General features: G+C 45.5%; 2 protein-coding genes across 2 annotated transcripts; both read left to right on the top strand.

Annotated features, from left to right (window-relative positions):
* Positions 1-14: 14 nt before the first annotated feature.
* LOC9650510 (pre-mRNA-splicing factor CWC22 homolog) lies at positions 15-2,791 on the top strand. The gene is made up of 9 exons (XM_002968229.2): positions 15-812; positions 877-999; positions 1,054-1,120; positions 1,173-1,276; positions 1,334-1,439; positions 1,491-1,795; positions 1,853-2,158; positions 2,212-2,629; positions 2,682-2,791. Exons 1-8 carry the CDS (start codon positions 72-74, stop codon positions 2,566-2,568), a joined length of 2,109 nt encoding a protein of 702 aa, XP_002968275.2. The 5' UTR covers positions 15-71; the 3' UTR covers positions 2,569-2,629; positions 2,682-2,791.
* A 27-nt stretch (positions 2,792-2,818) lies between these two features.
* Positions 2,819-4,501, top strand: LOC9631451 (tobamovirus multiplication protein 3). The gene is made up of 10 exons (XM_024673461.1): positions 2,819-3,049; positions 3,120-3,210; positions 3,260-3,312; positions 3,381-3,473; positions 3,551-3,622; positions 3,707-3,825; positions 3,875-3,938; positions 3,992-4,045; positions 4,112-4,189; positions 4,246-4,501. The coding sequence occupies exons 1-10, from the start codon at positions 2,912-2,914 to the stop codon at positions 4,357-4,359; spliced, it is 876 nt and encodes a 291-aa protein (XP_024529229.1). The 5' UTR covers positions 2,819-2,911; the 3' UTR covers positions 4,360-4,501.
* Positions 4,502-15,112: the final 10,611 nt, after the last annotated feature.

The following is a 15,112-nucleotide window of genomic DNA, read 5'->3' on the forward strand; positions in this document are numbered from 1 at the left end:
GAGATATCCCATTTATCTCTGACGAACCCTAAAAGATATGAGTGAGAATTAGGGTTCTTGGGAGTGGAGCAATGGCTGCGGCAGTGGCGGTACCGGCATCTGACAGGTATGGTGGCGATCTAAACCATGGCGCCAGAGAGGAGCGCAGGGAAGACTATGATGAGCGCCGCAGCAAACGCAAGGGCCGTGATGAAGATGGAGACAGAGGTGGGAGATCGAGCGATCAAGATAAGAGGCGCCGCGACGACGCCAGGGACGAAGATCGCTGGCGGGGGCGAGACGAAGATGCTAGCAGACGGGAAGATTCTAGCAGGCGAGGGCGAGACGAAGATTCTAGCAGAAGGGGGCGAGACGAGGATTCTAGCAGAAGGGGGCGAGACGAAGATGCTAGCAAGCGGCGAGATGACGATGCCAAAGAGGAGAAGATTGTGCTTCCTGCGGGAAGGAGTGGAGGGACATATATTCCTCCTTTCAAGCTCGCCCAGATGATGAGGGATGTGAAAGACAAGACGAGCGTGGAGTACCAGAGGATGGCCTGGGATGCTCTGCGCAAGAGTATCAATGGTCTCGTGAACAAGGTGAACACTTCCAACATCCGGAACATCCTCAAGGAGCTCATTGCTGAGAACTTGATCCGGGGGAGAGGATTGTTTGCGAGATCGTGCATGAAGTCGCAGATGGCCTCGCCTGCTTTCACGCACGTGTTTGCCGGCCTTGTTGCTGTGATCAACACCAAGTTTCCAGCTCTTGGAGGATTGCTGCTGACAAGAATCATCCTACAGTTTCGCAGGGCCTTCAAAAGAAATGACAAGGTAATGGTGTTTGTTCTTCTCTCTTTATTCTGCTGAGCTTGGTTTTTCTTTCCTTTATTTCCAGCCCGTTTTACTCGCAGTGACAAAGTTCCTGGCGCATCTTGTTAATCAACGAGTTGCTCATGAAGTGATTGCACTTGAGTTGCTAATGCTCCTGCTGGAAAATCCTACAGATGATAGTATAGAGGTAAGAGTATGGAATTTTGGCGATCCTTGGTACCAATATGCATTGTCCATTTAGGTGGCTGTTGGATTTCTCAAGGAGTGTGGAGCGTATTTGCTGGAGATTTCTCCCAAGTGCTTTCAGAGTATGTTTTTCGTGTGGACATTATTTTAAATCATCTGACGCTTTTCTGGCAGTGATTTTCGATCGGTTCCGAGCTGTTCTTCACGAGGGAGAGATCGACAAACGTGTTCAATTCATGATCGAGGGAGTTTTTGCTTTACGAAAATCGAACTTTCAGGTATGAACTTGTTCTGTCTTTCAATGTTTCAGACTCAAATTGTCATGGTCTGCGCAGGGACATCCAGCAATAATCTCAGAATTGGATCTTGTTGAAGAAGGTGACCAGGAAACACATCAGATTTCCCTTCTAGACAAGGACCTGGATCCAGAAAGTCGCCTTGGTAAGTCCAAAAAGCGTACCTGATCTTATCTCACGTTTCTCGTGCTTCCAGACATCTTTGCTCCGGATCCTGATTACTTGGAGAATGAGAAGAAATACGAGACCATTAAGAACAGCATTCTCGGTGACGAAAAAGAGGAAAAGGATGGGTCAGCCTCTGGTTCCGAAGAGGAGGACGATGAAGACGAGGGCGAAGAAGAAGAAGATGAAGATGATCCTTCGCAGAGCATCCAAGACCTCACAGAAACAAACTTGGTGAACCTCAGGCGTACCATATATCTAACGATCATGTCAAGTGTCGATTTTGAAGAGGCTGGCCATAAGCTTTTAAAGATAAAGCTGGAACCAGGCCAAGAGGTATGTTCCTTCTTTTCTTTCAATATTTGTGGCTAATGATCCTACACGTCTCTGCAGAAAGAACTGTGTATCATGCTTTTAGAATGCTGCAGCCAAGAACGGACGTACCTGAGATACTATGGGCTTTTGGGCCAGCGATTTTGCATGATCAACCAAGTGTTCCAGCAACATTTTGACGAGTGCTTCCTCGGCCAGTACACAACAATACACAGGCTAGAAACGAACAAGCTCAGGAACGTGGCCAAGTTCTTTGCGCATTTGCTAGGGACGGACGCTCTTCCATGGACAACTCTCGAGTACATCAACTTGACCGAGGAGGCGACGACATCATCGTCTCGTATCTTCATCAAGATCCTGTTCCAGGTATGAGCTTTTACATTTTGGTTTCTCGTTTGCTCACTTTTCTCTCTTTTCAGGAGCTTTCGGAGCATCTGGGACTGCAAAAGCTGAACGAACGCCTCACAGACCCAGACGAGCAGATGCAGAGAAACGTGGGCGGCATCTTCCCGCGGGACAACCCGAAGAACACACGCTTCGCCATCAACTTCTTCACTTCCATCGGTCTGGGTGGTCTCACGGACAGCTTGCGAGAGTACCTCAAAAACATGCCCCGGTTCATCATGGAGCAGCAAAAGCCGGTGGAGAGCAGCGACGACGAAAGCTCAGACAGCGAGAGCTCGTCGTCGGAACCATCATCTTCGTCTTCAAGCGAATCCGACTCCGACTCCGACAGCAGCAGCGACGAGAGGAGTAAAAAGAGGAGGAAGAAGTAGCAAAAACAATGGCAGGACAAGCTCGGCGCTCTCGAAGAACACTCCAACGTTTTGACACACTGTAAGTGGTGGAATTGCTCATCGTTTGCTTTCTAATCGAGATTGTGTGCCAGGAACTCTAAATCTTTGCTTGTAAAACAGGAACTCTAGAACTCGACTGTCTTGTAAACTCACTATTGAGGTATCCAAAAGAATTTTATCAAGGACCAGAATATCCAACGTCTTATGTAAACGTGGCGGTTTACGTGTCATCTGACGTGGCCCCTACACTGATTTGCTTTAGGTCGGAGGGAGAGAGGGCGGCCGAGCGCCTGCAAGGGCAGGGGCCAGGAGCTTGGATGCGATGGCCAGATTTCTTCTCCTTCATCTCCACAGCACCGCGGAGGATTGGTGGTACACTCTCAACGAGTCCAAGGCATGGCAGAATCGATTCTACTACTCGCTCTCCGGCGCCTATCTCCTTGTAGCTCTCGTCGCCCTGGTATGGAATCCGGCTAGTTTGTTGGTCTTTTCTATTGATTCTCGGGGAATCGTGGCGATTTCTCTCGCAGATACAACTCATCCGGATCGAGATTCGCGTCCCCGAGTATGGCTGGACGACGCAGAAGGTCTTCCATTTGCTGAATTTCCTTGTAAATGGAGGTGAGATTCTTCCATCTTAGAATTTTGGATTGATCTCTTCGCTTGCTAGTCCGAGCTGTGGTGTTCTTCTTCCGGCGCCAAGTCCAGTTCCTTGAGCCCCGGGTGAGGAAATGAAGTCTTTTGGAGTTTCTCTAAACGATCTCTTCCTTTTTCTCTACTGCTTTATGTAGATTTTACAATCACTTCTTCTGGATTTACCCGGACTCTTGTTCTTCACGACGTATACTTTGCTAGTACTCTTCTGGGCTGAGATTTATCACCAGGTAAATCTAAGCTAGAGATCTTGATTGCTTGGGTGATTGATAGTCTCTTTCCTTGCGGAATCTTGGATTTTGTCCAGGCTCGGAGCCTTCCGACGGATAACCTGAGACCAACCTTTGTGGTGATCAATACCATCATTTACACAATCCAGGTTCTCTTTTCTTTCCTTTTTTGCTCTCTGTTCTTTTCTCCTTCGATTCTTCTAGCCTGTAACTATTCAAGCTTTGATGTGTAGATCCTTGTGTGGCTGATTGTCTGGTGGAAGCCACTTGGCCTCCTCGAGAGCTTCTCCAAGATTTTCTTTGCCGGCGTGTCATTGGGTGCAGCGATCGGGTTTCTTCTCTACGGTGGAAGGTCGGTGTTGAGCTTTTGGTGACGGAGAGAAAGACTGTTTTGTTTCCAGGCTGTTCTTGATGCTACAAAGATTTCCCATCGAATCAAAGGGCCGCAGGAAAAAGCTGCGTGAGGTAATTACATCAGTCTCTTTCACGGCATCTTATCCTACTCAGCTGTTTTGTAGGTCGGCCTTGTGACTGCTATATGCTTCACTTGCTTTACAATCAGATCCGGAATTGTAAGAGAAACTCCTCTTTTTCCCTCTTTTTCTTAAGGATGAGTTTGCTAACTAATCTCTCACCAGATGGCGTGGGCTGCATTTGACAAGCGTGGAGATTTAGATGTGTTGGATCATCCAGTTTTGGACACCGTTGTCTACCTAGTAAGCTTCTAAAGAAGAAAAGGATGGATGTTCTAACACTTTTGCGTGTCTTCCAGCTTGTGGAGATACTTCCCTCGGCGTTGGTTCTTTATATATTGAGGAAGCTCCCACCAAACAGACCAGGTCCTCCTGGTTACGAACCAATCCCATCAACAATTCGAACAGGGTAGGAGTTCTTCTTTTTGCATCTTCGTTATCTTGTGTTGAGTGGATGGTTCTTGGTTGAAGAGTAATAACGTAGTATCTGGCATGTACAGTACTCCTGTAATTTTATACTACCAGGTCTCACTAGTTGTTAAATCATCATGTCAATATACGTCTTTTACGGTCAGCAAATCAGTGGACTAACAAAGTGGTTATTAACAAATTTTTAAAAAAGTAGAAAAAATTACTACTTTTTGTCATCTTTGGCATCTTTCTTGACATCTCTAACATTTTCCTTATATCTTCATGTGAACATCTTGTTACCTGATTAAATCCCTAGACTATATCCTTGTATAGACTAGCACATAAGCTAGTCTTTTAATCTCTAATAATTACTACTTTCCCCCCCTTTGAGAAATGTAAACACAACCACACAGTTAATAAAATATGAAAAAATACTCACTTAAACCATCACTCAGAAAAACAATTTTGCCTTAAAAACTAGTGATAGTTGCAATGCCAAGACTAGCATAATATTTCAAAAACAAAGGTGGTATATCAGTCACTATATCATGTGTAGTAATTAATGCTATAACAACATTCCTTTTTCATACTTTAAATCAAACATACTGATAGTGTCTGTCAATATGCTTATGCTTTGAGTGAAGAGCTAGATCTTTGGCCAAAGCAATAGTAGACTAATTATTACAATATAAGGACATGGGAGTAATAGAGGATGTCCCCAAGACAGTAAGTAGTTTACAAAGACATATTATTTCTTGAGTGGTTAGACTAACTACAATACATTCTGCTTCTATAGATCTATAGAAGATATTATTATGCAATGTTTACACTTCAAAAACTAAAAGACAACATCAGAACTTATAAGAAAACATGAGCCACTTGTAGATCGATGAAGTCATCAACTGCACCAACCCAATTTGAATCAATGTAAGTTGTTAATATCATAGAATGAGTTCCAGAACTATTACTTTTAAGATATCAAAGAACTCATTTTATTGCCCTCCCAATGGATAATTTTTGGAGCTGTGAGATATTGCCCCAAAGAATTAGCAATATATGCAATATTATGCTAAGTAGCAATACCAATGTACACTACTATACCAACTAAATTTTGATACTTTGAAATATTAATAAAAGTAATACAGGAAATGTGAGCATGGATCCATAACCAAATTTTGGCTTTGGATTATAATTTCTAGGCTTTGAAGATGTAGGAATCAAGTGCTTTACAATCCACCATTCTAAAATGTAAAGTTTGATTAAATCATAAAATTTAGGAAGAAATTTAAATACCCTGATCAAAATTATGTGTGATCTTAATGCCTAAGCAATAATGTATAGAGCCTTGACCATGTCAAAAGGTGTGCTTAACTGGGACTTAACATTAGCAAAAAAAATCAAGCTATTCGTTATGAGAATAGTATTATCAATATAAAGAACAATAATCACAAAGGAGGGTGGTGTCCCTTTTAAAAAAAAAAATTGAATCTGCACTTAGCTTGAAACTCTTCTCTATATAAATAAAAATCAATATTATAAAATCAAGTATATACCACTTGTTTTAGTCTATAAAATGAACATTGAAGCTTACATACTAAATATTCTTGGTAGAGGTAACATATCCTTCTGGTTGTTTCATATATAGATCTTCTTTTGTAAATCACCATTAAAAAACATTATCTTCACATCCATCTGATGAATGTCATAATCAAATTCAATAGCTAGAGCAAGAAATATATGAATAATAGTACTTCAAGCCACTAAAGAGAATGTATCTTGAAAATCCATACCAGCAACTTGTGAATATCCTTTTACAACTAACTGAGCTTTAAACTTGCCAATAAAATTGTCAAATGTGTTTTAACTTTAAAAACCCATTTCCATTTGATAGCTTCTCATTGTGAAGAAAATGAATGAGTTTCCAAGTACTTTTGATGAGTACAATATTATAAATGAACAGAACAAAAAAAAGAGAAGAAAATACCTTTTGGCTAATCAAAACATAGTTCCACTTATCAGAATGAGGACTATATGTGATATAAAAAAAATTGTAAGTGTAAAATTTACATCAGGTGCTAGAGAGGAATAAAAAGGTAGTAGTTATCTACAAGATAGCTTGGTGGACGGCCTTTTAAATTTTAGTGTAGTATTGCTATGTTGTTGCACCTTGAACAAAAAAGATAATTCAAAAGATAATTCTCTAGTGCAATTGGAATCTCAGCTAAATAATCATCATAATTCATTCAAGTAACATGGTATCAAAGCAAGGATCCAACTAGCCAACCTAGGGCTAGGGATTTATATAATTTTCAATCATTTTATTTATGTCCAAGTGACTATGTTATCACCCTTGTGGACACTTTGTGATCTTGTTATGATGAAGATTTTTTAGGGTGGATGTGATAGCCTTTGTCTAGTTGAAGTGACTACTAGTGCTCATACTTTGGGACATGTTCATGTATATCATCATTCTTTTGTAAGCTCTTGAATTTCGACTTCTCAAGAGGTTATTTAACCCATGGTATTATTATAAACTTTATGCCTCACTAGAGCTATTACTTGCAGCTTCTAGAAACCATTGACACTATATCATGTTTGCCTTCCTAATGCATATATATGGATGGGGATACCAACCTTGCTAATGCCAGCTTCAAAAGTTTTGGATCAGAAAAAATGCATTTCATAATTTGTGAACACTTGAGTCATGTAAGACCACATAGTATTGGATGATGGCATATCAAAATATACCTTCCAAATTGAATTTGCATAACCTTTTAAAAATCCTAAAATAGGATTTTTAGGAATACAATTGGATGTGTCCTAGAGCTAGGAGTTGCCAATCCATGGCAATGATAGAGAGAATATTGTCACAATTCATACAAAAAGTTAAATATGAACTAGCCATCATTGCAACTTTCAATCCAATAACTGGGAGAATTAGAGAGGCTAAGTATAGTCTATAAATAAGCTTTTTGATGTTAGGGTTTTATTTTTGGGGAAGCGCTAGTGTTGAGTGTGGCTTTGTATGTGCTCTCTTTGATTGCAACATGATTTTTTATATAGCTATGTTATGGTGTGTGCCTCTGCTAAGTGGATTCCCTATTTAATTGGTAGTTCATCCACACTTGATCAAATGCAAAAAACCTAATTAATCTCTGCATCTATATGTACAATTCAAGCTGAGAAAGAAGAGTTATAGGAAACTCATTATTATTGTGGCTTTTATACCACTTGTTTTTCCCTAACCTTGACCACGATAGTAAGGAGATGATATGGTTGTAAGCAACCCAAGAGAATGATTTAAGAGACAATTTATAAATTTCAAATATAGAGAGAAAAGGGCCATAAATAATAGTGCATCCTTTTTTCTAATCAATTAAGGGTTTTAAAATATTTGGGATTAAATGTCCTTGGGTTTATATTGGGATAGGTGACTTCTCGGGAAGTCCAAAATCAAAAAATTACAGTGGTAAGGAGCTAAGTTTCTAGATGGGGCATAAGAATAAGAATGGAGTGATCAAAAAGGTTCTATAGTGTTGGTGGAGTGTTCACACTTGGGATCATGAATCATTTTGGTTAAAGTTTTAATATATTAACCACCTATTAATCTAAGCCCTTAATCTTTGAAGTGTTGATATATTAGCCATTTATCTAACACTATTTTTATTGCACAATCTCATTGGTACTTATTTATCTTTCTTATCATAATGAATATGGAAACTTCAGATAATTTGAAATTGCTACACTAACATAATGAAGTCATGGTTGAAGAGCTTTATATTCATAGATCTTTTGAGATTGTGAACTATTGGATGTGAACTAGTGTAGCGCACCTTATCTTTCTCCCCTTAAGCCAACTGGAAAAGGGGCAATTGCTTAATGAGAAAGCCCTTAGTGGCTATTTTATCCCCATTTATCCCCCAAGGTTCCAAGGATCCACGGTGATAGTATATCTAAATCTCATCCCATGATCACATGCGCTACACTCATTGTAGCACACTTTATTTCTCTCCCCTTAAGCCAACTGGAAAAGGGGCAATTGCTTAATGAGAGAGCCCTTAATGGCCATTTTATCCCCCAAGGTTCCAAGGATCTCACTTTATCTTTGTCTTTTTGCACCGGATCATAACATTGGTATTAGAGGAGTGGTTGCGATGGCCGACCAAGCTAAATGCTGGAATCCTATTGTCGATGGTGGTGCCGACGAAGCTGTGGAGATTTGGACCATTCAAGATGTGGTTCATGAGCTGCGAGCCCTTAATAAAAATCAGCAAGAGATGCAAGACGAGATGCATGGCATGATGGATACCATGCGTGGGCGTGTTGAGGCACTCGAGGTTGGACGGGGTAGCACTTCAAGTAAGCCTTCTTTGGTAGATCGACTCAAGATTCCAACTTTTTCCGGTGATGGTGGTGTGGACGAGTGTCTCGCTTGGCTAGCCAATGTGAAGAAGTTTTTGGCTACTAGAGGAACTCCAGATGCAAAGGCTTTAGTGGCTATTCCGATGGTTTTGCGTGATGCGGGTCTTCGATGGTGGAATTGGCTTGAGGAGTCCCGTGTTGCGGATAAGAAACCACCAGTGTCTACCATGGATGAATTTGAGGCTGCTTTTCGTTTACGTTTTGCCCCTCATTAAGATGTGGAGAATGCTCGTACGGAACTTTGACATTTCCAGCAAGGGAAAATGACTCTCCGGGACTATATTGAGAAGCTTACTCGCTTGATTAGTCGTGTTCCAACGAAGGATCCAGATCAAAACAAGTCCTACTTCATTGATGGCTGTAAGGAACCGACTCCCCGAGATGTCGTAGGCTAAAGGATCCCCAAAAGCTTGACCGAAGTGACAAAGAGTTCATCGGATGGGACCAAGTCGAGGATCAAGTCCAAGACCGACTCTAGGACCGAGTTCGAGATAGAGTCCGGAATCGAATCCGAGACCGACTCGGGGACCGAGTTCGAGTCCGAGTTCGAGACCGAGTTCGAGACGGAGTCCGGATCCGAAATCGGGTCCGAGACCGAGTCCGAGGTCGAGTCCGAGGTCGGGTCCGAGATCGGGTCCGAGATCGAGTCCGTGATCGAGTCCGAACCCGAATCCGAAGTCGGATCCGAAATCGGGTCCGAGATCGAGCCAGAGACTAAGTCCAAATACTAATACGGGTCAAGGGGTGAAAGCCCAAAGCGTGCGTCTCCCAGGGGGGGGGGGCTGCAGGGGGTTCCAAAAGTATAGTAGGGATAGTGAGGTCCAGGAACCAGTTTAGAAGGGACTCTCCAGTTGGGCTTCCAAACCGACTTGAGGTTGGGACTGGGACCGAGGGGCCTTGGGTGGGAGTGAGCATGGACTTGGCTGGTGCCGGAGGGGCCATCCAAGGAAGTGCTCAAGAGCAGCTCCCACTCCCGAAAGGGAAACCGATTGCGGTGCTCCCGGCTCAGGTGGAGTGGTGCCCCACTTGAGTACCTTGTGGCTCATTGGTCCTCGCCCTTCCGGGGGCTTGGGCCTTTCCTTCGGGATGGAAGAGGGGGGGTAGAGGTACCCATACCGGGCCGTTAGGCCACGGTGTTTCACCCCGACGTCCCGAAGCAAGTGCTGCACCCAAGGCTTGGGATTTAGAGGGTCCCATGATCAAGCCTTGTGATACCTTGGGGTGTTAGGAATCTGGAGGCTTGGTGTGCTTGGCTGCTTGTGCCTGCGGGGAGTGTAGCCGAACCTTAAGTCCAGTCTAACCCGGGGAGGGGGATTGGGAGAGATTTGGGAATCCGTAGATGGATGGCTAACACTCCGTTGCTCGTGCAGTAAGTAGTTGAAACCAAGTAGGAGCTGGCACCAAAGGCGAGAACCTTGGCGAGGGAACTTAGCACAAGCCAAGGCGGAGTTGGTCGGATAGGCGAGGTAAGCTGGCAAATTGGAAAGGAAAAATTTGTGGCTTACAATTTGGTATCGGAGCCTTCTCCTCAGTTCTAGCGAAGGATAGAGGCGGATTGCTGGGAGATGGCAAGGGCAGGGCGTAAGCGAACCCAGGCGGAGACAGAACCTCCGCCAGAGCTGGAGCCTCCGGTCGAACAAGAGGCTATGGATGAGGAATCCTTGCATGAGGAGGACTCTAGTGAGGAAACTTCCAAACAGGAGTCCGGTGGCGAGGTTCGGTCGTCCAAGGCTCGATTGGACGTTCTAGAAGGTCAATTGGCGCAGACCAATGCCCTGCTGGAGACTCTCGTACGCAAGCTAAAGCGTGACGAGAAACGGAAGAAAAGGCGAAAGACTGCGGATGCTGGCAGCGCAGAAGGTGCGGACCCTTCGGCAGGGACTGAGGCAAAACCAGACAAGGTCGAACAGACCGAAGTGGAATCAGTCCCTCAGGCAGTTCCCAAGTACAAACCAAAGCCCCCACCGGTGTTCAAGGGAGTGAACGACTATAAGGTTGTGGAGGATTGGTTTTACGATATGGAGGACTACTTCCGAGCGTTACGGTTACCGAGCTCGGAGAAGGTCCCATGTGCAAAACCATACTTGGCAGATAATGCCAAGTCTTGGTGGAGAACAACGGAGGCCAACGAAGGACCGGTGGCCACCTGGGACATGATGAAGGCGAGGATCCGCGCGACATACGTTCCTCCGAATGCCACTCTGCATCTGAGAGATGAGCTGAGTAGGCTGAAGCAGACTGGAACCATCCAGGAATATGTGAATGGGTTCATGGCAAAGAGGATACTTGTCACGGACATGGGGGATATGGATGCGTTCCATGCCTTTATATCAGGTTTGCAAACCTGGGCTCGCGGTGAGGTGATGCGCTGGAACCCGACCAACTACAAGGAAGCGTTGGATGCGGCCATCAAGGTGCATTTCAACGATAACCTGCGAAAGGGGAACACGACGGGGTCGGGATCCACATTTCACAAAGGGGCCAAACCGAGGGGAACATATAGCAGGGGGAAATTCAAGAAGAGTTTCTCTAAGAATGAGTCCTCGGGATTTCGGAAAGGCAAATCCGGTGGCCAGCGAGCAAGTACGTGGGGGAGTCAAGCGAAAAGAGACAAACCCACGGATAAGAAGGTCAAGTCATATAGCAGCGTGGGAAACAACGTATGCTATAACTGCGGTGAAGCGGGACACTTTTCAAGGGAATGTCCCTACCCGAAGAAGGCCAGAGCCAATATGGCCATCAAGTCGGGCGAAGTCCAAAATGAGGTATGTGATCCAGTCCCTAACTCAAAGTTACTCATTACACGAGCAACTTTGGTAGAGAGTCGTTCGCGACATCTACTAGCCCTCCGAGGGAAGCTCGGAGGTAGCTTTGTTAAGATCCTTATTGACACGGGTGCTTCGGATAATTTTGTGGCTGCAGACATAGTCCGGCAAGCCGGACTAACGGTGCAGCGGCTAGGCGAACCAAGGACTATAGAGTTTGTTCAAGGTAGCCAAAGCACCGATGAGGTACTTCGACAAGCGAAAGTCGAAGTAGGGACTTGGAAGGTAGACATGGATTTCACCGTGTTGGACATGGCGGGATTTGACGTGATCTTCGGAATGGATTGGTTCAATCGGTTCGTGGTAGCCCTACATGGACAAGGTAGGAACCTTGTGGTACTGGCGAATGCCCAAGGAAGAAGATCTAGGGTGGAAGCCCAGGATCTAAAGGTAGGGCAAAGCAAGGCCAAAGAATCCTGCTTAAACCTGGTGTCCACGAGAGGACAACTCACTAAAGGAACTAAGGCAGCCTTTTTGTGCTTACTCTCGGTGAAGAGTGACAAAAAGACAAGAACGGAAGAAGTGCCTTTAGTGATCCAGCGGGTGTTGGACCAATTCCAGGATACCATGCCGGAGGAGCTACCGGCGGGGCTGCCCCCAGCACGACCGATAGAACATAAGATTGAGCTGGTCGAGGGTGCTGAGGCAGTGGTTCGTCCCCCTTATCGTTTGAACGAAAAAGAACTCAAGGAGCTCAAGTGCCAACTAGAGGAGTTGGTGGACAAAGGGTATGTTAGGTTGAGCAAGTCGCCGTATGGGGCGCCGGTGTTATTTGTGAAAAAGAAAGATGGATCTATGCGCATGTGCATAGACTACCGCTTGCTCAACAAGTATACAAAGAAGAACAAGTACCCTTTGCCAAGGATTGAGGACCTGTTCGATAGGTTGGGAAAGGCAAAATACTTCTCGAGGATTGACCTAAGGTCAGGATACTACCAGATCAGGGTAGCCGAGGAAGATGTCGAGAAGACAACCTGTCGAACGAGGTATGGGAGCTTTGAGTTTCTGGTGATGCCCTTCGGGCTATGTAATGCGCCGGCAACGTTTTCGGCGCTAATGAACCACGTCTTTGTACCCTATTTGGATCGCTTCGTGGTCGTCTATATCGACGACATCCTGATCTATAGCGAGACGCTAGAAGAGCATGCCGAACACTTGGCGAAGGTGTTTGAGAAACTAAGGGAACACAAGCTGTATGCTAAAGAGAGCAAATGTGACTTTGCTCAACAAGAGGTAAAGTTTCTCGGGCATGTGGTGGGCCAGGACGGGCTCAAGGTGGACCCGGAGAAGGTCCAAGCGATCCAGGAATGGGAGCGACCATCGAATGTACATGAGTTGAGGGCGTTCCTGGGGCTATGCAACTACTATCGAAAGTTTATCAGACACTATTCGAGAGTAGCCCTGCCCTTAACGGACCAAACAGGAAAAGGGAAGATGGTATGGACAGCAGAATGCGAGGCGGCATTCGTCCACCTCAAAGGGAAGTTGAGGAAGGCTCCCGTATTGGCATTGCCAGACTTTGGTAAGGACTTTGAGGTAGAAACGGATGCTTCGGACTTTGCGTTGGGCGCAGTTCTGAAGCAAGACAACCATCCGGTAGCGTTCTTCTCGAAGAAGCTGGACAAGGCTCAACGGAAGTGGCCTGCCCATGAGAAAGAATTGTTTGCGGTGGTCAAGGCACTCAAGGAGTGGCGACACTACCTTGGGAGACACTTCAAGGTTTACACGGACAATGTGGCGACGAAACACTTCTTGTCACAGCCCGACCTAAGAGGGAAACAAGGTCGGTGGGCCAATGCCTTGGCCGAGTTTGATTGCGAAATTCTGTACAAGCCTGGGAAGAGCAACATCGTGGCGGATGCGCTAAGTCGAAAAGCGAGCTTGAAGTTGGCAATATCCAGCGCAACAGCAACCTTCTGGGACGATGTGCGGACAGCATATGAGAACGATGGTCTAGCACAAGAAGTGTTGCTGAGGAATCTAGAGGCGCGGGAAGCTCACCAGAGAGGTGAGCTGCCAACGGAAGAGAAAACGGGCTATGCGGAACGCAACGGACTCATTTATTACAAGCAAACGAGGGTGTATGTTCCAGAAGGGGAACTAAGGAAGGTGGCCTTAGAAGAGTGTCATGACGGACCTCTTGCGGGACACGGCGGAGTGCCCAAGACGATGGGCTTACTCAAGAGGAAGTACCATTGGCCAGATATGGCTAAGGACGTCCAAGACTATGTAAAGACATGTCCAACATGTCAGCAGGTCAAAGCCGTGACTAAGGCTAGTGGGGGCTTGTTGCAAAGCATCCCAATTCCAGATCGCCCGTGGAAATGTCTTACGATGGACTTCATCACGGGACTACCCCCAAGCGAGGGGTTTGATGCGATATTCGTGGTGGTGGACCGATTTTCAAAGATGGCACATTTCATACCCACCACAACGGACGTGGATGCGGAAGGTGTGGCGAAGCTGTTCTTTGAACAAGTGGTTCGAGTGCGGGGAAGGCCGGAAGAGATTATCTCAGATCGAGATAAGATCTTCACTAGTAGGTTCTGGAGGACACTCCTAGAACAGTATCGCACCAAATTGAAATTCAGCACAGCCTATCACCCACAGACAGGTAATGGGTATTAAGTCAAGATTGATGGCACTAACACTTCTTGACAGACGGACAAACGGAAAGGGTGAATAGGCAGCTGGAGGATTATTTGCAATGCTATGTCTCGGGAGACCAGACCGACTGGGTAAGTCATTTGGGACTTGCGGAAATGTGTTATAACAACTCACCACACTCAAGCATCGGGGTGAGTCCATGGGAAGTCATCAATGGGCGAGCTATTGAAGGTCCTGTGGAACTCGGCGTGGCCGAGTATCATGGAGAGTTACCCGCAGTGGAGGCATTCACGGCGGAAAGACTCAACATTTGGAATCTAGTGAGGGATTCCTTGGAACGGGCTCAACAAAGGCAAACTAAGTACGCGAACCAAAAGCGTCGGGATGTGGAGTTCCAAGCTGGGGAGAAGGTGTGGCTGAACACCAAGAACCTCAGACTACCAAGCTGGATCAGCCGAAAGTTGACCCAAAGGTAAAGACGCATGTATTCCTGTAAATGAATTGATCTTGAGTTCCTTAAGCAGGTTCGCGGGGCCTTATGAAATTGAGGCACGAATCGGTAAAGTGGCTTACCGACTCCGACTTCCTCGAGAGATGGGGAAGATGCACCCAGTGTTCCACGTGAACTTACTCAAGCCGTACTTTGAGGATCCGCTTCGCAAGGACCAAGTAAGACCTTTACCTGAGGTTATCCAAGGGGAAGAGGAATACGAAGTCGAGGCCATCCTCAATGCGCGCAAGAGCAAGCGACAAGGACGCGAGGTGAGAGAGTTCCATGTGAAGTGGAAAGGATTTCCACACTGCGAAGCAACATGGGAACCGGAGGAGAACCTAGCGAACGCACGAGATCTAGTGGAGGAATTTCTGCATGGCAGAACTCTATGTACTTATGCAAAGTTCA

The sequence above is a fragment of the Selaginella moellendorffii genome, unplaced genomic scaffold (genome assembly GCF_000143415.4).
Source record: "Selaginella moellendorffii unplaced genomic scaffold, v1.0 SELMOscaffold_10, whole genome shotgun sequence".
In the NCBI taxonomy this organism is placed as follows: domain Eukaryota; kingdom Viridiplantae; phylum Streptophyta; class Lycopodiopsida; order Selaginellales; family Selaginellaceae; genus Selaginella; species Selaginella moellendorffii.

Coding starts and splice junctions, on each gene's coding strand:
- LOC9650510 (XM_002968229.2), top strand. CDS start 72: ATGGCTGCGGCAGTGGCGGTACCGGCATCTGACAGGTATGGTGGCGAT. Junction 1,121..1,172: donor TTCTCCCAAGTGCTTTCAGA/GTATGTTTTTCG, acceptor CTTTTCTGGCAG/TGATTTTCGATCGGTTCCGA. Junction 1,440..1,490: donor GGATCCAGAAAGTCGCCTTG/GTAAGTCCAAAA, acceptor TCGTGCTTCCAG/ACATCTTTGCTCCGGATCCT.
- LOC9631451 (XM_024673461.1), top strand. CDS start 2,912: ATGGCCAGATTTCTTCTCCTTCATCTCCACAGCACCGCGGAGGATTGG. Junction 3,623..3,706: donor CCATCATTTACACAATCCAG/GTTCTCTTTTCT, acceptor TTTGATGTGTAG/ATCCTTGTGTGGCTGATTGT. Junction 3,939..3,991: donor GCAGGAAAAAGCTGCGTGAG/GTAATTACATCA, acceptor GCTGTTTTGTAG/GTCGGCCTTGTGACTGCTAT.